The sequence below is a fragment of the Balaenoptera physalus genome, assembly GCF_965194825.1.
Source record: "Balaenoptera physalus genome assembly, chromosome: 21".
NCBI classification, from domain to species: domain Eukaryota; kingdom Metazoa; phylum Chordata; class Mammalia; order Artiodactyla; family Balaenopteridae; genus Balaenoptera; species Balaenoptera physalus.
The window spans coordinates 11,726,800-11,748,051 of NC_138902.1; the positions used below are offsets into that span (position 1 = coordinate 11,726,800).

General features: G+C 41.9%; 1 protein-coding gene across 1 annotated transcript in view; it reads left to right on the forward strand.

Moving 5' to 3' along the window:
• The window catches only part of KAT6A (lysine acetyltransferase 6A), a 108,759-nt gene extending 89,525 nt beyond the window's left edge, over positions 1 to 19,234 (forward strand). Inside the window, exons 10-17 of the mRNA XM_082444303.1 lie at positions 142 to 283; positions 1,784 to 1,945; positions 2,962 to 3,055; positions 5,218 to 5,449; positions 6,144 to 6,390; positions 7,564 to 8,181; positions 11,412 to 11,724; positions 13,819 to 19,234. Coding sequence (XP_082300429.1) covers positions 142 to 283; positions 1,784 to 1,945; positions 2,962 to 3,055; positions 5,218 to 5,449; positions 6,144 to 6,390; positions 7,564 to 8,181; positions 11,412 to 11,724; positions 13,819 to 16,499 — 4,489 coding nt within the window. The 3' untranslated portion in view covers positions 16,500 to 19,234. The remainder of the gene's footprint in view (positions 1 to 141; positions 284 to 1,783; positions 1,946 to 2,961; positions 3,056 to 5,217; positions 5,450 to 6,143; positions 6,391 to 7,563; positions 8,182 to 11,411; positions 11,725 to 13,818) is intronic.
• The last annotated feature ends 2,018 nt before the right edge of the window (positions 19,235 to 21,252 follow it).

Below are 21,252 nucleotides of genomic sequence, written 5' to 3' on the forward strand. Positions count from 1 at the left end.
CTTTCATATGATTAATGGGGATAACGATATGTTCTTTACCTTTTTGCCTGGGTAGTAGTGAGAATCAAAGGAGAATAGTGATGAAAGTGTAAAGTCTTATAAAATATAAAGCCCTCTTATTTGTGTAATTATGTTTTACAGGCTGCCTAAGTTGTATCTCTGTGAATTCTGTCTAAAATATATGAAAAGTAGAACTATTCTACAGCAGCACATGAAGAAATGTGGTTGGTTCCATCCTCCTGCTAATGAGATTTATAGAAAGAATAACATTTCTGTCTTTGAGGTAAAGTAGAAGATGTTTAGTAGTTGTCTTCCTACCCATTTCAAATACAGTGCCACCTGTACTTTATCTAATTGCATAACTTGATTTTTTTTTGGAAATGTTATTTTACTGTTGTTCATTCACTATTGAGTCAGTAATTCAGCTGTATGAGGGAGAAGCAGAATTAGGCCAATCTAAGTGGTACGAAGTTCACAAGCTTGATCTCTGAATAAACTATTCTGTATTTCATTGAATCAAAGACATCAGTTGTAATATATCTTATTTTATGTACCACTGAGAAGGTAAAGGTACTGCTAATTATGATATATAAGACTCCATTTGATTATTAAATGCCAACAGATTTTTACTTATGTTTAGATGTGATAAGATTGTGTCTTAGAATCTATGAAATATGGCACTTAAATAAAAAGATTTCTACTGCTCTATTTAAAGGAATATTGTGTAGAGGTATGTGTAATAGCTGTATATTGAATAAATCTTAATATATTTCCTGACTGCATCATGGTTGTATGACTTACGCTACATCTGTGATTCTGTGTTGTTAGTAGTGGTTTTTAATTTCTTGATCTCAGTTCTGTGGTTTAATTGCCAAGTATTAATTGGGTACCTTCCATGTGCTCAGTTCTGTTAATTACTCTGATGATAGAATTTCAGATTGCCAGGAACTATTCCATCCCTCACTTTCTTCATCTTCCCAAAGCCTTTATTTTAGGTGAGGAATAGAGGAGCTCTTGACCTCGTGGGGAGGGAAAGGATGTGGTGTACAATAAATTACTTAAATTGCTAAAGAAATTGTAGTCTTGAAATGTCAGTGTCTTTGGGTCTGATGTAGGCAATCGTTGGCATTTTCATAAAAGAGCTGGCTCCAGCAATGCCAAGAATTACAGGGGTATTGGGAGCATACAGCCCAGTCCTCCTGATCTTGGCCAACCAGCGTCCAAGAAATACCTCACTTGCCAGGTTGCTGCCTAGGGAACCTGCTTGGTGCTTCTGACAATAGATGATAATCCCTTGAGTAGCTTTATTTGGGGGAAATCTCATCATGGCAGTCAGATTACATTGCTTCTAGCTGCTGGCACAGATTAAACTATAGTTTGACCTTGTTTTACTTATATGTATTTTAGAAGAGGTTGCATTTAGATCTTTTGTTGAATTAAATACTTTAAAAAATACATCAGATCAGCTTGCCATCTGAAGGATTCCTGTAGTCAATCTTGTTATAAAAGCAAAAAGTGCTATTTTTAAAACTGGCCATCACCTCCTTGTCTAGACTTTTCATGCTTTGTGGAAGTGCAGTGTTTTATGTATTTAGTTGTCTTAAAATAGCAGGCACTGTACTCTGCCGTTTCAAGGGACAGCTTCCAGGTCCATTTTGTTCTGATAGCTGCCAGCTCCTCTTAGGCTGGACTGTGGGTACTCACAGGTGCTTGTTTCTGATGTGTGTTATTCTAGAACTAAAGAGACACCCTTTTGACCATTTTGTCTATTTTTTTCCTCTAGGTTGATGGGAATGTGAGTACCATTTATTGTCAGAACCTGTGTCTCTTGGCAAAATTGTTTCTTGACCACAAAACACTCTATTATGACGTGGAGCCATTTCTTTTTTATGTACTGACCCAGAATGATGTCAAGGGCTGCCACCTTGTTGGCTATTTTTCTAAAGTAAGTATATCAGCTTAAAATTTTTTTTGAATTTATATGGAAATCTGAAACAATCTTTGCTGCTTCTCACTAGGAGGCACTACAGGATGCAGCACCTCTGGGTGCCATCTAGCTTTCTGGAAAGGGAAACAGAAGGAGCATTGAGAAACTTACCTGGTACCAGCAGGTGCCTAGTAATGTTCAACAGACTGTACTCTGCTGGGAACATAAACTGCTGCTTACCCAGAGGGAAAGCTTTACTATGACTTATACTCCCATGGTGATGATAGACAGAACTCGTGAAATAAACAGAGTCATTACCTCTCTGAGTTCTTTCTCATTTTAAATCTCTTCCTAATTTGCATTTTAGGCATAGAAGTAAGAATTTCTAGGAAGCCATTTTTATTAAAGGGTATTTTCTCTCCTTCAATTTTTCATTCTCTTGGGGAGAAAAAAAAGTTTCTTTTGTAGTCAAATAATGTAAAAGGTATACTTTCATTTAAGCAAGCCCATGGTAAAATCTAAGTGTATGAAGATAGTTAAGTGAAAAGTCCTAGTTCTGTTATTAGGCTGTTTCAATAGTTAAATATAATTTAAAATATATTGCTTGATTTATAAAAGTGTATTTATACCCACCCTATGTAGCACCAAAAAGGGAAATAAAAGAAACTTTGGTGATGAATCGTCCCACGTCTGGGATGCCACACTGACACACCATTTGTAGCTTTGCAGATCTGTTGGGACTCGGATTCCTCTGCTCATCTCAGGCATTGACATACTGTTTTTGAGTTGCGGATGGTGTTGGGTGGCGTCATTTCATTTTATATTTTTATTCTTCTGGTATGGTTGCTTTGTGGGTAACGGCAGTGACTTAACCTTGTCCTCTCTCCTCCCAGAGGGGTGTTTTTTTCTTGATGTGCATTGCTATTCCCAAAGAACCAGGGCTGTGGTTTTGACTATTAGTCTTTGTTTCTTAAAAATTAGCATCAGTGTTTAGTCTTACCAGCCAAAAACTTGACTTTTGTTTTCTCCACCAGGAAAAGCACTGCCAACAGAAGTACAACGTTTCCTGTATAATGATTCTTCCCCAGTACCAACGCAAGGGCTATGGCAGGTTTCTCATCGATTTCAGTAAGGATTATAGTAACATAATTGCTCATTGTCTTTTCCTGTGGACTCTGTGTGTGTGTGTGTGTGTGTGTGTGTGTGTGTGTGTGTGTATTTTTAAAGATTTGCAGATGACTTATTGGTTGCTTGTATTTTTTGTCATACTGCTGAGTGGAACATTAAAGCCTAAGGCCATGAACATGTTTTTCTTTTGGTTGCATGTGAATATTTCAAAAATAGCTAATATTGGATATGAGCTTCTGTGTGATCTATAGCAAATAGTTTTAATTTGCAACTATTAATTTACAACAGAACTTAGTTCTATTTTATGCAGTTAATTCTATCTCACGACAATATTAAAAACACTGTAGAACTACTTAAATTAGTACTAATAAAGAAGTGCAGCACCTGCCCTATTTTTATTACCTAGTTATCTGAGAAAATGTGTGTGTGCATCGTTTTTTTAGTTACAGGCTCTACCTAGTGGTTAAAAATATGCTATGCACCTTTAAAAATTTTAGAAGTGAATGATACAGTAAAAAATTTAATTTGAGTTAAAATTGAAAGCTAACAGTTCTAAAAAAAGGTTATTGTGGAACTTGCAATTTGTTGTTGTTTTTTGATAAATTTATTTATTTTTGGCTGTGTTGGGTCTTTGTTGCTGCGTGCAGGCTTTCTCCTAGTTGCAGTGAGCGGGGGCTACTCTTTGTTGCGGTGCGCGGGCTTCTCATTGCGGTGGCATCTCTTGTTGCGGAGCATGGGCTCTAGGCGCATGGGCTTCACTAGTTGTGGCAGGCGGGCTCCGTAGTTGTGGCTCACGGGATCTAGAGCACAGGTTCAGTAGTTGTGGCGAACGGGCTTAGTTGCTCCGTAGCATGTGGGATCTTCCCGGACCAGGGCTCGAACCTGTGTCCCCTGCATTGGCAGGCGGATTCTTAACCACTGTGCCACCAGGGAAGCCCTGCATGCATTTTGTTTTATACATTGATAATCTTGCTTAGAAAGTAAATGTATGTTTGAGGTAAATTTTATATTGATTATAAAATAGTGGTATTTGAGGGCATATTTTCCCTCAGATAATTGCTAAAAATAATATTTAAAGGAATACATTCAGAAGTAATGGTTAAACTAAGGATTTTGATAAGGCAGTTCTTCTAAATATCAGATGATTATATCACTAGTATTAATTCTCATGCAGACCAATGAAGCTTATTCTACTTGGCCTTAGACTGTACTCCTGACTATATTTTATTGGAAATATGTGCCATTGGTTATTTTTTACATTTTCTTGGTGGTTTTTTTTTTTCCGACTAATAGTAGAGGGTAAAACTCAGATTATTTCCTTTAATATCAGTATGTTGTTTTGAAATAGGACTCATGATTGGACATGTATGCCATTAAGTAGCAAAGTTAGGGGAAAATATTTTACTATGCATTTATTAGTCATTTTTTTGAGATATATAAATAATTGTATGATTACAGTATTTGTTTTTATTTTAAAACATTATTTTAATGTAATGTATTTTCCCACATTACCATTCTTAGACTGATTTCCCTTAGAATTTATGCCTTTCTTTTCCTGTTCTTGAGACCCAACGCACTGGACAAGAGGACAAAGTAATACCACCACACACAGTGACACTCACGCACTGACATTCTTGCTCATCAGGAATTAGGGTGATAGGTAATTGTGAGGAGAGCTTTGGTTGAAGTGAGAAATCGTCATCTAAATCACTCACAGAAGAACTGCAGTCTTCAGAGATAGGGTTTTGTAAAAACTAAAGGCATTCTTTTGTATTGTGCAATTCGTGTAGATCTGTTGCCATCTAGCGGTCGAAATAAAACATGCAAGGGTGGTTTCCCCTCCTTGTATATTGAATAAAAAGCATTCTTGCCTATTAATGTGAAGTCCTGATTTTTAACAGTTCGAATATTCTAACGGTGTGATTTATATTAACTATAGACAAAGTAATACTAACTTAATGTTCGGTGTATACAAATTATGTAATCTTCCTGCAAATTTGTTTTCAAGTGATTTTGTAATTTTGTTCTTTTCCTTGAAGGAATTTACCTTTGAAATGATAGCCTATGATACTTGGATTGATTGTGAAAGAGGGGCTTGTTATTTTTGTAAACTGCCCTCTTTTAGGCTCTCTGACATATTTGTGATTTGGGGGTTTCTTTAGGTTATTTGTTATCAAAGCGTGAAGGCCAAGCAGGGTCTCCAGAGAAACCGTTATCCGATCTAGGTCGTCTTTCCTACATGGCTTATTGGAAAAGTGTAATATTGGAGTGCCTTTATCACCAAAACGACAAGCAAATCAGCATTAAGAAGTTAAGTAAGTTGACTGGAATCTGCCCTCAAGACATTACTTCCACACTCCACCACCTGCGAATGCTGGACTTCCGGAGTGACCAGTGAGTATCACATCCCTTTGTATAACCTTTGAAAGATAATTAGGTAGAAGGTTTTGGATTGGACAGCCAAATTATCAGTTAAAGGACATAAACTAATATAAATGGTATACTTGCTGATACTGAGACATCATTTTCCTTTCTATATTTTATACTATTGACCATATTTTTTTTTAAACTTTTTTTCTGGTATTCCTTCTAACTTTTGGACCTAAGCTACTGAATCTTTTATTTTATTTATTGGGAGCTCCTTCACAATACAAGAAGTAACAACTGGAGAAGTAGTGTCAAATAAAATACACCCTTGATTAATTTCCATACAAATGGGACAAAAGAAATACAGGTCAAAGGAAAGACAGCTTACCCTTTTCTAGTGTGGTTGAGAAAAGGTCACAAAGAAAGGAGGCATTTGGGCTAGAAAGATGGAGAGTAAAAGATAGAGGACAGGAGAGTCGCAGAAGTTTCAGAGGTGGGAAGTGTGAGATGGGAAGTGGCTGAAACAACCTCATCCCTTGCTCTAGTTGCGTGTGAAGTCTTTGTCCAGTTCATATTCTGAGCCATCTCAGTGGTGGTGTCTTCCCAGGCAGGCTTTTTGTGAAGCATTTATCTCCAGGGCTTTCTGAGGGTGTAGCTCCATATTCATTGTGTGGTACTCCTTGTGCATCGTTGATTGCTATAAACTTTTCTCTGGTTTCAGATTTGTGATTATCCGCCGGGAAAAACTTATCCAAGATCACATGGCAAAGCTTCAGCTGAATCTGCGGCCTGTGGATGTAGATCCAGAGTGTTTGCGCTGGACTCCTGTCATAGTCTCCAATTCCGTCGTCTCGGAGGAGGAGGAGGAGGAGGAAGAGGAGGAGGAGGAGGAGGAGGAGGAGGAGGAGGAGGAGGAGGAAGGAGAACAGGAAGAGCCTCAGAGCCAGGAAAGAGAATCAGAGCCGAGTGTAAGGGCACGAATGGTCCCTGTTGTTGATGATAGAAGAGCATAGTTTGGTTTTCATGAGTGTTTGTGATGTACCTATAATGGTATCTTAAACGAACACCATGAATTCACATTAGAATTTCTGAGTTTATTTCAGTGATAGAAATTTCAGGAAGACTGGGTTTTGTTTACTTCTTTCTATATTTTTAAGCCTTGTATCATTAGGAAACCTTCAAATTTGTTATAATATGTTACTTATGAGTAAATATTTCTTATCAGAGTGCCAATAAGCAGCTAAATTTGAAGCTGTATAGAAATTGAGGAATCTGAATTGAATCTAAATCTGACCATTGTTTAAAATAAAATGAAGATACATTTTCCTTAAAACATTAAGGAAATAAACAGATGCATGTTTTCTAATAGAGCACCAAATAGTTCAGTGTCTCTAGCCATTAAAGGGTTAATGAGGGACTGTACTACATCATTTTCAGTATTTTTCTTCATGTGATGTGTACTTGTCTCTGTTCTTTTTTTTAAAGCAGTGCTTTCACCCTTTAAAAATCTATGTCCTCCTTTGATAAACATAAAGTTTCATGCCCGTTTATAGTGTAATTTTCAAAATAAAATGAAATATTCAGAATAAAATAAGTCAAAATAATTACAGAAATTTTCTTTCATTTTTTGAGCATCCTCTTTCTCTTGCCCATGCCCCAGAGTCTGTCTCCTCTGTTTATAAATTTCTGTTTCTGAGAAATTTCATAAACTATCTCATTTAACATTTACTAGATTATAAGAATAATAATATTCACTTTGTTTATTGAATATGGTATTGTATAGCAGTTAAGAGCACTGGCTCTTGGGTCAGACTGTCTGGGTTTATATCCCAGCTTCTTCATTTGCCATTGCATGACCCGGGGCAAGTTACTTACCTTTTTTTGTGCCTCAGTTACCTCATTTGTAAAATGGGGATATAATAATAATAATATTTCATGTAATTGGTGTGAATTATACCCATATAGCATTTAAAACAGTGCCTAACACATAAGATATATTTATGTTAGCCATTAAATAATTAATAACTTTCTCTTTAAAGCTCTGTTTTCTTTTTTTATCTCAGTATTTAAAAGGTCAGAATAGGAGATACAACTAAATAAGACTGAAAATTAACCAGCATGGTTTTATTTTCTAAAATCAGGTGGGGAAGTCTGCATCTCGCGAGAACAAAGAACAAGATTCTTATTCTTTAGTAGAAAGTGAAAAGAAGCCAGAAGTTACGGCGCCAGCCAGTTCTACGCGTTTGAACAAACAGGTCCTTCCCCGTGACAGTCTTCCTGCCAATAATCAGCCATCTCGGAGAGGCCGCTGGAGGAGGAAGAACAGAAAAGCCCAGGAGCGCTTTGCTGATGAGGATTCAACGCTGCTTTTGGAAGAGACATCAGCTCCTCCGGAGCAGTATGGAGACCGTGAGGAAAAATCAGAAACCTGCCAAGAACAGTACACGGAAAGCCAGGAGCAGTCGGCAGCCTCGCAGGAGCAGCCGAGCCAGGACGGGAAGCCAGACGGTCCCAAAAGAAGACCGAGTGAGGTGCTTGAGCTCTGGCGAGGACCGCTCAAGAAAAGTCCCGAGCCTCTGAAGTGTGGGCTGCCAGAAAGCCACGACAGGCTGCCCCGTCGCTACAGTGAAGGTCGCTACAGCGATGGGGACAGGACCCTCCTGCGGGGCTGCAGCGAGAGCAGTGAGGAGGAGGGGGAGCCCGAGAGCCCGCGGTCCAGCTCGCCCCCAGTCCTCACCAAGCCCACGCTGAAGCGGAAGGTGGGGCCCGTCTCTGTGCTGTCCTGGAGTTAATCCATAGTGTGTTAGCCTTTCAGCTTCAAGCCTCAGTATGTTGTAGCATACGATGTTCCCAGGGAACATTTGAAATGTGCACATGACTTCTTTGGTTCATGGGAGTTCACTTACAAGTCATAAACTTATTTAAGGGCTGACAAACTGTTTTCAGCTTGCTGGTTTGATTTCAAAGTATGACTTTTCAGGGATTTAAAAAAAACGTACAGGGACTTCCCTGGTGGTCCAGTGGTTAAGACGCTGCACTTCCACCGCAGGGGGCACGGGTTTGATCCATGGTTGGGGAACTAAGATCCCGCATGCCACGTAGTGTGGCCAAACACAAACAAACACAACGTACAGATTAGAAATGTTTCTATTAGAAAAGGAGAGGAAACCACTACACAGTTCGATGGAAAGTGGGCGTAACGGAGCCCTGTGTTGCGATGCTCAGAGTGAAGCCATTCTTCTCACCCCAGGTGGTACTGTCTCCCCTGTCCTCTGTCCTCCCTTCTTGCTCTCCTCTCCACCCCTCCAGTGATTTGACTTAACTTTGTTTTAAAAGTATTTTCTAAACTATATTTCATCATCTTGCGAAGGTTGAACGATAGCCAGATCGTTAGTAAACGCTGTATGATGATGACAATGAATTCTGTTAATCTGTGTACCAGAAATCTCCCAGGCTGTGGAGTGAACTTTAAACATTGCTGCAGCCCAGCCAGACTGAAGTGTGTCAGCTCTCTGGATGAGCCATTCTGTGCTAGTGAGGTGACAGCTTTCATCCAGAGCAATAAAATCATTCTTTTCCTTAGCAGAACCTTAAAAAAAAAAGATAGGGCTGTTTATTAAAGAATGAGCTTTCCATTTTAGAACAGTTTTAGATTTACAAATTTATTGCAAAGAAAGTACAAAGAGTTCCTATATTCCCCACACCCAGTTTGCCCTATTATTAACCTTTTACCTTGGTATGGTACATTTGTCACAAATAGTGAACCAGTACTGATGCATTTTTAGCTAGAGTCCAAACTTCATTCAGCTTTCCTCTGTTTTCCCTAATGTCTTCTCCTGCCCCAGCACACCACCTTACGTTTAGTTGTCATGTCTCTTTAGGCCCCCTTGTTGGTGACAGTTTCTCAGACTACTTGTTTTTGAAGGCCTTGCCAGGTTTGAGGAGTACTGGCTAGATTTTGTAGAATGCCCCTTATGATAGTAAAATGGGGTGATGTGTTTTGCGGAAGAAGGCCCCAGAGGTAAAGTGCCATTCTCATCACGTCATATAAGGGCATCTGCCGTGAGTCTGTACCGATTACGAAGTACAAGGGTATTTGCTGTCAGTGTGACTTCTCACTGTTCACGTTCACATTAACCCCAGTCGTCTGGCTCCAGGTATCAGGTTTGTCAGGTTTCTCTACTGTAAAGTTACTCCTTTTTTCAAACTCTTTTCCATACTATATTCTTTGGAAGGAAGTTACTGCCTATAGCCCACACTTAAGATACAGGGAGTTATGCTCTACTCCCTAAGAGCAGAATATCGTGTTAATTATTTGGAATTCTGCTTGGGAGATTTATCCATTTTTCCCCATCTATTTCTTGATTCAAGCATTTATTTATATCAGTATGGACTCATAGATATTTACTTTATACTTCGAGTTATAATCCAGTTCTACCACCTTATTAATTTGTTGCTCAGATTGTTCCAGCCTTGGCCATGAGGAACTCTTTCAGTTTTGCTCCTGTGTCTCTTCAACATACATACCCTCAACATTGTGAAGTTTTTTTGGTTTGTTTTGAGCACTTCGTTACATTCTGGTTCTACAAAATGTTCCAGGTTCATCTTGTATATTTCATGCCCCAGTCCTAGGATCAGCCATTTCACCTCGGAGCAAGTCCATGTTTTGTTTTGTTTTGTTTTAATTTATTTATTTATTTTTGACTGTGTTGGGTCTTCGTTTCTGTGCGAGGGCTTTCTCTAGTTGCGGCGAGCGGGGGCCACTCTTCATCGCGGTGCGCGGGCCTCTCACTTTCGCGCGGCCTCTCTTGTTGCGGAGCACAGGCTCCAGACGCGCAGGCTCAATAATTGTGGCTCACGGGCCTAGTTGCTCCGCGGCATGTGGGATCTTCCCAGACCAGGGCTCGAACCCGTGTCCCCTGCATTGGCAGGCAGATTCTCAACCGCTGAGCCACCAGGGAAGCCCGCAAGTCCATGTTTAACCTAGTTTGAAAATTGTGTTCTCAACTAGAAAACTAGTAAATTTGAAGTGGAGAAAAAATGATTAACCTGCTGTTCGTTACGTGATCATGAAGAATATATCTTTGCCATCCTAGGCTTATATTGCCTTTTTATAAAATAAAAGTGTGCTATTTCCCTCTGTAAAAAGAGAATATTGTAACAGGTAGTGAGATCATGTACAGGATGCTTTTGAAATTTTTGAAGAGATTCACTTGACTAGGAGTCAGAAACTGTTTTACAGCCATTTCTGTACTGACTGGATGTGACCTTAAAGCAAGTCCTGTAACTTCTCTGGCCTCTCTAGAACGAGGGGATTGAATTAGATCAGTTTTGGTGATACAGTATTATTTTGTGACATCTTTCATGTGATTCAAGGTGTTAGATCAACCCTAGTACAAAATTGTGCCTAATGTACCAGGTCCCAATAACAGAGTTATTTTACTTCTGAATGCTCACAGACACCAAGGAGACCTGTACCGATTCCCAGGCTCCACTGTACCTCTTTGTGGATAGCCTATGAAAATGGTGTACAGCCTTCTTCATGGTTCTGCTGACCTGCACAGTGGAGCTGTGAGACGAGGAGTGTTTTATTTCTCTTTTTCTTTTGAGGAAAAGAGAAGTTAAGGGACTAGCCACTGTGTCATTTCTGAAATAGGCAGCTTCCCTAGGGTGCTAAATTTAACTGAACTGTTGTTAGTAAGGGAATGATAATATCTACTCTCTAGGTGTGCCTGTCTATTCTTTTACAAAGTTGTATTCAGTGATACTTTGTATCTGTGACACTTTATGTATGTATAGTATCTTACTATAGTATTTTTTTTTCTTTTACCATAGTATTTTGAAATAATATTCAAAATGTCTTTTGGCAAACGGCCTACTCATTTTGTATGTGCTAATTCTAGCAGATTTAAAAACTATTAATCATGTTACTAATGGAAATGATAGCATTCATTGCTGTAAATAAAATGCTCCTTTCTCTTTTAAATAGAAACCAATTCTTCACCGAAGAAGGCGAGTCCGAAAACGCAAACACCACAATAGCAGTGTGGTCACAGAAACCATTTCTGAGACCACGGAGGTCTTAGACGAGCCTTTTGAAGACTCTGACTCCGAGAGGCCGATGCCCAGATTAGAACCCACGTTTGAGATTGACCAGGAGGAAGAGGAAGAGGATGAGAACGAGCTCTTCTCTCAAGGGTACTTCCGTCACTTGTCCTCACAGGACATTCTCAGGTGTCGACCCGCTTCTAAGAGGAAGTCTAAAGACGGAGACGAAGATGAAGATTCAGACGATGCTGACGGTATGTTTCGCAGAGCTGTTGCTTACTGTGGTTTTCTTGTTGTGAAAGATACAGCAGTGATAGTGGCAGACCTCCAACAGAGAGGGCTGAAAGGCAGACACGACCCACTGGGCAAGTGCAGAATGACTTGCAGCCTCTGAAGAGTTGTATCAAGTGTACTCATGCTCATTTTCTCACTTAGTTTTCTGTCCTTTTATAAAAGTGCTTTTTCGTAGTTCCCCCTTCGACTCAAGACCTACTTTTGCCTCTGCAGAAAATATCTTGCTGTTAGGAAATGGTTCTTTTTGCCTACTCCTTTCTCGGCCATTATCTGAATCTTTAGTCATTGTGTAGATTAGACTTAGCATCAGGAAGATATTTAATTAATAACCCTTTACTGGAATGTGCAATCTATAGACCTGGCCTGTTTTGCTAATTGTGTATGCTGAGTGCTTAAAATAGGCACTCAGTAAATATTGTTAAATGACTAAGTGCTTAGACGTGGTTCTCAAATAAGGTCAGATTCATGTAAATTGGACTTGCTTCAGATCTGTTCCCGAATCATATCTCTAATATGTCTTACTCAACAAGTAGTAAATTTCTAATAAAAATGGTAACAGTACCTCAAAATAAGTTAAATTTTATGGCATAACTAAAAATCCACTGATTAGACTTGTTGTCATTTCCTTTGTAGAGATGAAAAAAATGGGCGTATATATGACTTGGGTCCCAAACTAGTTGTTCACGTCTAGCCTAAAGTTTCTGCCCGTGTGTAGTGCTGCTTCTGTCTGCAGGGCTTGCCTTGCTGGGGTCAGATTGAGCTGCTTTGCTTTGCTGGGCGAATTTGAAGGAATCTTGTTGTCCACACTTGGTACATAAATCTATAGCTTTTATGTACTAACCAGTTGGGCTTTTATTCTCCTTTTAAAAATAAATTCACTCAATTTCAAATCTAGTAGACAACTTGCATTTTCTTCAGTCTCGTATTTTTGTATAATAAATACTTTTAATATAGTAATAAGATGACTAAGTTTTTTGCTTTATCGTGCATGATTTTCCAGAATTTTATTATGTTATATTTTGAGATGTATAACTAGGAAGCTAAAAATTTATTTTGTAAAATGTGGCACTTTAGTAAAATTCTATCTTGGATCATCATAGATTAAAATAGTATCCTATAAGTTCCTGTTGGCCAAATTTTTCTCTAATGTAGACATTTCCTTTGTTTATTTTCAGGTTGTTACTGCTAACTGTACCTTTTCAGTCCCACCAGTGCCCCTCCCCCTCAATCCTATTGAAAAATAGGATTTGCTGGTCTTCTCTTTAAAAATTAATGGGAAATGTGGATGTACTTAATACCACACCAAACTGTACACCTAAAAATGTTAAAGTGGTAAATTTTATGCTGTGCCTATTTATAGTTTTTAGAAATAGAAAAAATCATTGGGGAGAAAATAATGTTAATAATCAAATTTATTTCTAATAAACCATTGTCATTGGTACATTAACTTTTGCTGCAGGTCAGTATTTGTCCGGGACTACATGCCTTGCAGCTCTTCCTATACAAACACAACATTGGCTGGGAACTGTTGGTGTAGGGTTGCTCAAACATGGCCTGGAGTAATTGGCTCGATATTACCTGAAGTAATGATTTTGTAGAAACTAAGAAAACCAGAGCAATAATATAAATTGCAAACAGGGGTCGGGGGAAAGAAGGGGAAATGAGCTGATGTGTAATTTACACAATAAAGACAGCTTGTCTAAAGTAGCTGTAGGAACTACTTAGTATTTGCATCCTTATAAAGCTTATTTCCATTTTAAAGATGGTGAAACTGAATACTAAGAGTAACTCTCCAAAGCTATGTGGTTGGTGATGATAAACTTGAACCTAGTGGGTGGACCAGGGTCCTCTCGTTGCTCCGCCAGTTCACTGTGTGACTTCAGAGGATAGCAGGAAATGGGTGTCTCCTTTAGATTCTTAACTGGAAAATGAAGACAGTCAGGAGTTCAGGATGATTATTAAAATCATTTCTGTTGTACGTGTGGTCTCAGAAAGAGGCACTAAAAAATACAAGATCCTGTAATCTGTTTTTATTTTTTATCCCTCCTGTGCAGACACTCCTATCCTAAAGCCAGTATCTCTTCTGAGAAAATGTGATGTGAAGGATTCTCCACTTGAGCCAGATACGTCCACGCCCATGAAAAAGAAGAAGGGATGGCCCAAGGGCAAGAGCCGCAAACCAGTCCACTGGAAGAAAAGACCTGGTCGCAAGCCGGGACTTAAGCTGAATCGGGAGCTGGTGGCTGTTTCTACTCGAGAATGCGTTGTTGAGCCCGTTGTCCCCCTTCCTGAGCCTGGACGTGAACCCCAAGTTCAAGAGAACCAGGAAGCTGTTGAATCACGAGAAGACTTGCCTTTAAGGGAGGAAAGGAAGGAAGCGGAGGAGCTGCCCCTGGAAGCGGAGGAGGGGGAGGAGGGGGAGGAGGAAGAGGACACCACCAGCAGTGACGTCAGGGCGGCCTCTCCGGCGGACAGTTGCAGCCCCGAGACCGGAGCCAAGGAGCCCGAGGTGGGCGAGGAGGGGGAGGAGGAGGAGGAGCCCCGCGTCCCTGCGGGGCAGCAGCCGTCGGAGGAGGGGCCACGGGAGCTGGCACAGCGTGCCCGCGAGGAGGAGGAGGAGGAGGAGGAGGAGGACGCCGCTGCGGAGACCCACCAGAGCGAAGACCATGACGCGGACGACGAGGACGACGGCCACCTGGAGCCCACAGAGAAGAAGGGGCCGGAGGAGCAGCCGGCTGGGGGCGACAGCAAGGAGGAGCACGGTGGCCAGGAGTCTTTTTTAGATCCTGATGTGCACAGCAGTCGGGAGCACGCAAAGGACAAGGAGGAGACGGAGCCGGATTCCGAAGAGGAGCAGACTTCCCACGACGCGTCCGTGGTCTCGGAGCACATGCCGGGCTCTGAGGACGACCACGAGGAGGACTCCCACGCTAAAGAAGAGCTGCTGCAGCTGAAAGCGGAGGCGGAGATCCCGCACAGTGACCTGGATCTGGAGACCGTGCAGGCCGTGCAGTCTCTGACTCAGGAGGAGAGCAGCGAGCACGAGGGCGCCTACCAGGACTGCGAGGAAACCCTGGCGGCCTGCCAGACCCTGCAGAGCTACACCCAGGCCGACGAGGACCCGCAGCTGCCCCTGGTGGAGGACTGCCACGCCTCGGAGCACAACAGCCCGCTGTCTTCTGTCCAGTCCCACCCCAGCCAGTCGGTGCGCTCGGTCGGCAGTCCCAGCGTGCCTGCCCTCGAAGGGGGCTACACCCAGATCAGCCCGGAGCAAGGATCCCTGTCCGCGCCGTCTATGCAGAACATGGAGACCAGCCCCATGATGGATGTGCCTTCCGTATCGGACCACTCCCAGCAGGTGGTGGACAGCGGCTTCAGCGACCTGGGCAGCATCGAGAGCACCACGGAGAACTACGAGAACCCCAGCAGTTACGACTCCACGATGGGCGGCAGCATCTGCGGGAACAGCTCCTCCCAGAGCAGCTGCTCCTACGGCGGCCTGTCGTCCTCCAGCAGCCTCACCCAGAGCAGCTGCGTGGTCACCCAGCAGATGGCCGGCGTGGGCGGCAGCTGCGGCCTGATGCCGCAGAGCAGCGTCCCGCCCGCCGCCGCCGCCGCCCCCTGCAGCATCAAGTCCCCTCAGAGCTGCGCCGTGGAGCGGCCTCCCAGCACCCAGCAGCCGCCGCCGCCCCAGCCGCCCCCGCAAGCGCCGCCCGCCCCGCCGCCGGCCCCGCCGCCGCCGCCGCCGCCGGCCCCGCAGCCCCCGCCGCCGCCCCCGCAACCCCAGGCCCCGGCCCCGCCCCCGCAGCAGCAGCAGCCCCCGCTGTCCCAGTGCAGCATGAGCAGCAGTTTCACCCCAGCGCCCATGATCATGGAGATCCCAGAATCTGGAACCACGGGGAACATCAGCATCTACGAGCGGATCCCCGGGGACTTCGGGGCCGGCAGCTACTCCCAGCCGTCAGCCACCTTCAGTCTAGCCAAGTTGCAGCAGCTGACCAACACCATTATGGACCCTCATGCCATGCCTTATAGCCATTCTCCTGCTGTGACTTCCTATGCAACCAGTGTTTCTCTGTCCAACACGGGACTGGCTCAGCTGGCTCCGTCGCACCCCTTGGCTGGGACCCCTCAAGCACAAGCCACCATGACGCCGCCCCCGAACTTGGCCTCCACTACCATGAACCTCACGTCCCCTCTGCTGCAGTGCAACATGTCTGCCACCAACATTGGCATTCCCCACACTCAGAGGCTGCAAGGGCAGATGCCAGTCAAGGGGCACATCTCCATCCGCTCCAAGTCCGCGCCCTTGCCCTCCGCGGCAGCTCACCAGCAGCAGCTGTATGGCCGCAGCCCGCCTGCGGTCGCCATGCAGGCTGGCCCTCGTGCGTTGGCTGTTCAGCGTGGCATGAACATGGGGGTTAATTTGATGCCAACCCCCGCCTATAATGTCAATTCCATGAATATGAACACCTTGAACGCCATGAACAGCTATCGGATGACGCAGCCCATGATGAACAGCAGTTACCATAGTAACCCTGCCTACATGAACCAGACAGCACAGTATCCTATGCAGATGCAGATGGGGATGATGGGGAGCCAGGCCTATACCCAGCAGCCTATGCAGCCAAACCCTCATGGAAACATGATGTACACGGGCCCCTCCCACCACAGCTACATGAACGCTGCTGGCGTGCCCAAGCAGTCACTCAACGGACCTTACATGAGAAGATGAGCAAGACAAACTTGCAGTTAAAAACTTAAATATATATAAATAAAGGAACCTTTTATACTGACAAACCAGAGAAAAATGGACCTTTTTTCCAGTTAAAATATTGCTGTAGATTTAGAGGAATTTTTCTTTGGTTTATTTTATTTTTTAGAAAACCTGGTCTTCTCTTTTTTGGGGGGTTCATTTTGTTCTGGGTTTTGGTTTTCTTCACAATCTTGAACATTTTACAATAGAACTCATCTAAAAATGGATTTGGGGACGGGGAAACATGCACAAAAATCTTTTCATAATTAAAAAGAGCCTTACTTTCTTTACACACCACATGGACAGACTTTGTGTAAGAGTGAATTACCTTTATTTTATTTTAAGATGTATGTTTCCCCTCAGTGTTTGCAGCTCCCAATGTTGTCATTTTTAAATGTTATATATACATCTCGAGGGTTAGCCAGACCCTTTCCTCCACACCCAGCCTTTCATTCCCTACTTCATTCCAGCAGGAGGCACTTACGGGAGACTCGGACGGGGACATGGAGAACAACCCAAGCTCCTTAAACTTATTATTATTGTTAATATTATTATTATTATTAATAAAGTGAGGCAGGAAAATGCTTCTCCTCTTAAAATCCCCTCCACTCCCTACACACACACATGCACGCACACACACACACCTCTTGAAACCTTTCCCCAAGAATGTTTCTTTATAGATGAACTTCATTGAAATGTTTGTTTTTCTTAAATCAAGTGTAATATAATTTTTTTTTTAAACTACTCCCACTCAGCACTCAGAGACACAAAAATACTGTAAGTCTCAGTTAACAGCGGAATCTCAGAGGAAAGCTGTTTGCAATCCTAATCCAGCCTTGGAGGAATAGATGGTCAGTTAACAATCAAAAAGAGGCAATTAACCTCCTGTTTTTTACCACCTGGTGAATCAATCAGCCATACGCACATATTCCACGCAGCCTCTTGTTTTTGGTATGTACTTTGAGATGCCAAGGGTCTTGATTCTTGAGCCTTTGACTCTGATTAAACTCAAACAGTCCCCAGTGATTAGCCTCTTATATTCTCATGCAAAGGGTTGGTGGATGACTGAGCATGTCAGTGATTTGAGAAATAGCTGACTGACCTTTGACACTGTTTACTTTGTGTTGGAAGAGATGACGCAGAATGTGTGTCGTGAGGGAGATCGTGGTGTGAGTTTTATAGCCACTTCAGTGATACATACCTCTAGTTTTCCTTTGTCTTTTGAGGTCCTGAGTTCCTCCCCTGTGAATCAGAGTGCGCCAGCCCCTCTCCTGTGAGTGGCTGAAGAGAAGAGGGATTAAACCAACCACCAGCATAGTAGGGCAAATCTGGACAGCAGGGTTTTAGCAGGCTCCTGTGTTGCTCCCAGCTTCATCCTCTTTTCTCTTGTGCAGCCAGTTCGCCCATTCTCTTCTTGTTACTTGCTCCAGGGATAGGTAAAAAAATATATATATATGTATATATGTGTGTGTATATATATATATATATATACACATATATACGTTCCATCATTAGAAGATGGACACTATTATACCACTTGGTATGTGCAGTCAAATATCCAAAAGGGGGAAGTACTGCTTAAAGAAATACCTGTAAGCATTAAATTCTCTCCTTTATTTGTACATTTTATATAGATAAATTTTTGAAGTACGAATTAGGCATTAAATTTTTTCAAATGCACAGGTTTGTTGGGTTTTTTTATACACTTTAATTGACTTTCTCAATTAAACGTGTTAGGTAGAAAAAGGCAGAATTCCACATCTTAACCGCTGTCGATTCTGAGCATGTGCAAGGCTGTGTAGGACCCAGTTTCTCTGTATATACTGTTGCAGTTCCCAGTCGTCTGTGTAGAACGTGCACTGTGCTGCCCTCTGCCTACTCTTCGGCGCTGTCATTGCTTCCTGGTCGGGGTGGGGACGGGGTGGGTCGGGAGGGAGGGAGGTGTATTGGGAGGAGGGTGGGTCAAGGCAGAAGGAGAAGCTGTTGAAATGAGGGCCGTGAATTCAGTTTCTGTTGGTTTGCGGTTGTGTTTGGTTTTGTTTCTTTAAAAAAAAAAAAAAAAAATTTCAATCAGGCAGCTCCCTTTTCCACAAGCCTTTTTGTGACTTTAGAACTATTGTAGAGAAAATGTTTTTTTCTATATTATAAAAGAAATTATCCAACACAGTAATATTGGTACCTGTCATTTTTTCACTTCTGTTTAAAAAAATGTATTTTTAGCAAGATAACTTGGGTAATCTTCTAAAAAAAGAAATTTAAAAACTCACTGTTAGTGACTTTGATGCCTTTTGAAATAAGAGCTTTTTCATTTCATTCCATCTTTAAAATTTTTTATCTTTGTTGTAGAATATTAAAAACTATTTTAAGAAAGATAAAAATTCTCTTTAAAGAGATCTCTAGAGTGTGTGAATAGAGCTCCAGATGCCTCTAAAAGCCGCATGTACAAATGAAGCTAAGTCTATTCCTGTCTGTTTATATTTGCTTTTCCTGTTTTGTAACCTCTTTGTACTTTGTTCATGGTGACTCGTAAGCTAAGGGGAAGGGGTGCCTAGATGCCTTTGTACTTCTCCATGTCACGCGCTCCTGGGCCAGCTGGTCTCCTTCCTCTCCTGTATGTAATATCACTTTTTTTCCCCCTTTCTAGCAAGTACTTTCAAAAGAACTCTGTACATTTTAACATAAAAAAAAAATAAATTATGTTGAGCCATTTTGGATGTCTGTCTTGCATGTGGAATTTTTCTCCCAAGTGTTTCAAATTCTGATTTTTTTTCTACACACAGAGACTTAGAAATATAAGCCTTTTCATGTTCCTCTTTATGTAGCAAGTATAAGTTTATGACCTTTGCTTTGAAATTTCAGTTTTCACTCATATAATGTGTTTCAGTGCCAAGAATATAGATGGTTTTCCCTTTTCCAAAGAAAATGGTCTTATAACCTCACTTTGGATTTTTTAGGGAAACCCATTTGAAAACCTTCTAAAGGGTTTGTAATTCATCCAACCAAAAAAAGGAAATACAGTTGCAGTAACAAGTAGCTCTCACTTGGAACAAAGCAGTGTTTTTTCTCATTTCAGTTGACCTGATTATGTAATCTAGGAAGATTTGCCAGAAATCCGGGCCCTAAATACTGATGATCTTTTCTGATGTGTTCTGAGTTAATGTGCTCGCCTCTCATCATTAAGAATTTTGGATATAAGGCAGATTCCAGAATTAGATTTAGCTTTGGGAAGCTAACAGCTTCCTGGGATAGAGGGTTGAGGCAGACACAGCTTTTCATGCCCTCCTGACTTGATCTGCTGTTCCTTGCCGCTGAGTTAGGAATTGAGGAAGTGGTGTGAACAGTGTCCGTAGCAGACGTTTGTTCTAAACTTCGTGCCATTGAAGTTTTAGGCCATAGAGTCATGTCATCTCCAGAAAATAAATGGCTTGTCTCCCTTGATGGCTTGCTTCATAGTCACAGTTTGAGCCCAAGACTGCCACTGCTCTATGCAGTTACTAGTGAATTGTCCCAAAGACATACTGCCTTTGCTACTGCAAACTACCTGCTTTAAGTGAGTTCAGCATAACAACAATTCTCATTTTTCTACAAGGAGGTAATGTGACCAAAGAATATACTATAGATTTCATTGGAGTTCTAACAACCCTCACGATGTATTACGTGTAAACTGTAACTTGAGGAATGCCATGTGTAGCCAACGGTCTCCTTTACCATCTACCATCCGGCCTTTTCACTCTCAGAAGGTATGTGTTGGGGGAAACGGCAGCACATTTGACTAACGTGTGTACTGCTGAGAGCCTTGGTCTACCGTTTTTCGAATCTACTGCCATGCCTTCAGTTACTAGGGTTCCAGGAATCATTTTCCTATTCGGCCTCTCGGAGCATCTCAGGTGGTGCCAACTTCCTCTGTAGTGTGGTGAGAACCGTGTGTATTCCCTGAACACCAAGTGTCAGGTTGACAGCTCTAGCTCTTTATGTGAGAATTACTGTGTTAGGTTCTCCCTGGGACACCCTGTGCAGTGTGTGGTTTTTGCCCTTCCTCTCATCTTTTCGTAATGTACAAGATAATGGGTCAGTGATGATGATGATGGAAAAGCATAGTGAAAAGAAAAAATGACTGTCCTTGTTGACGGAACAAAGTAAGCAGAATTACGACAAACGGTGGGTGGGAGGGAGCTCCATATTATTAATGTAACTTAAAAGAAATCTAAAAATTCAAGTGACATATTCTATAAATGAACTCAAAACCATGAAGAGTGACATTTATTTGTGTTGTCAAATGTCTGGAATTCTTGAGCATGGTCATCCAATTAAAAGCTGAAAATCCCCACAACAAAACCCAACTTGTTCGTTTATATATTTCTGTTAAGGGGCAGGTTGGGTTTGTTACCTAAGTTGGTGTGGTTATATAATGCAGCACAGACCCATGGATTTTCTTTCCAGAATGACAGCTTTACAAATTGGGCTTATCTGCAATTCCTTGCTGTATTAATAAGTAGCCTAAATATTGGTATACAGATTACATAAACCTCAAAAAGGTGGCAGGTGTAATTTTTGCCTGAAATAAGGACAGCCATGGAGTCTGATGGACTTTGGTTTTTTGAGTTCTTTTGAAACAGTAGACAGACATAGTCATAAGGAATTGTTTTCCTGTGACTATTGTGAATACTCTTTTTGAAGGTGAGAGATACATTCTTGTTAGCAAGAAAAAATATTCTAACATTTAACTGTATAC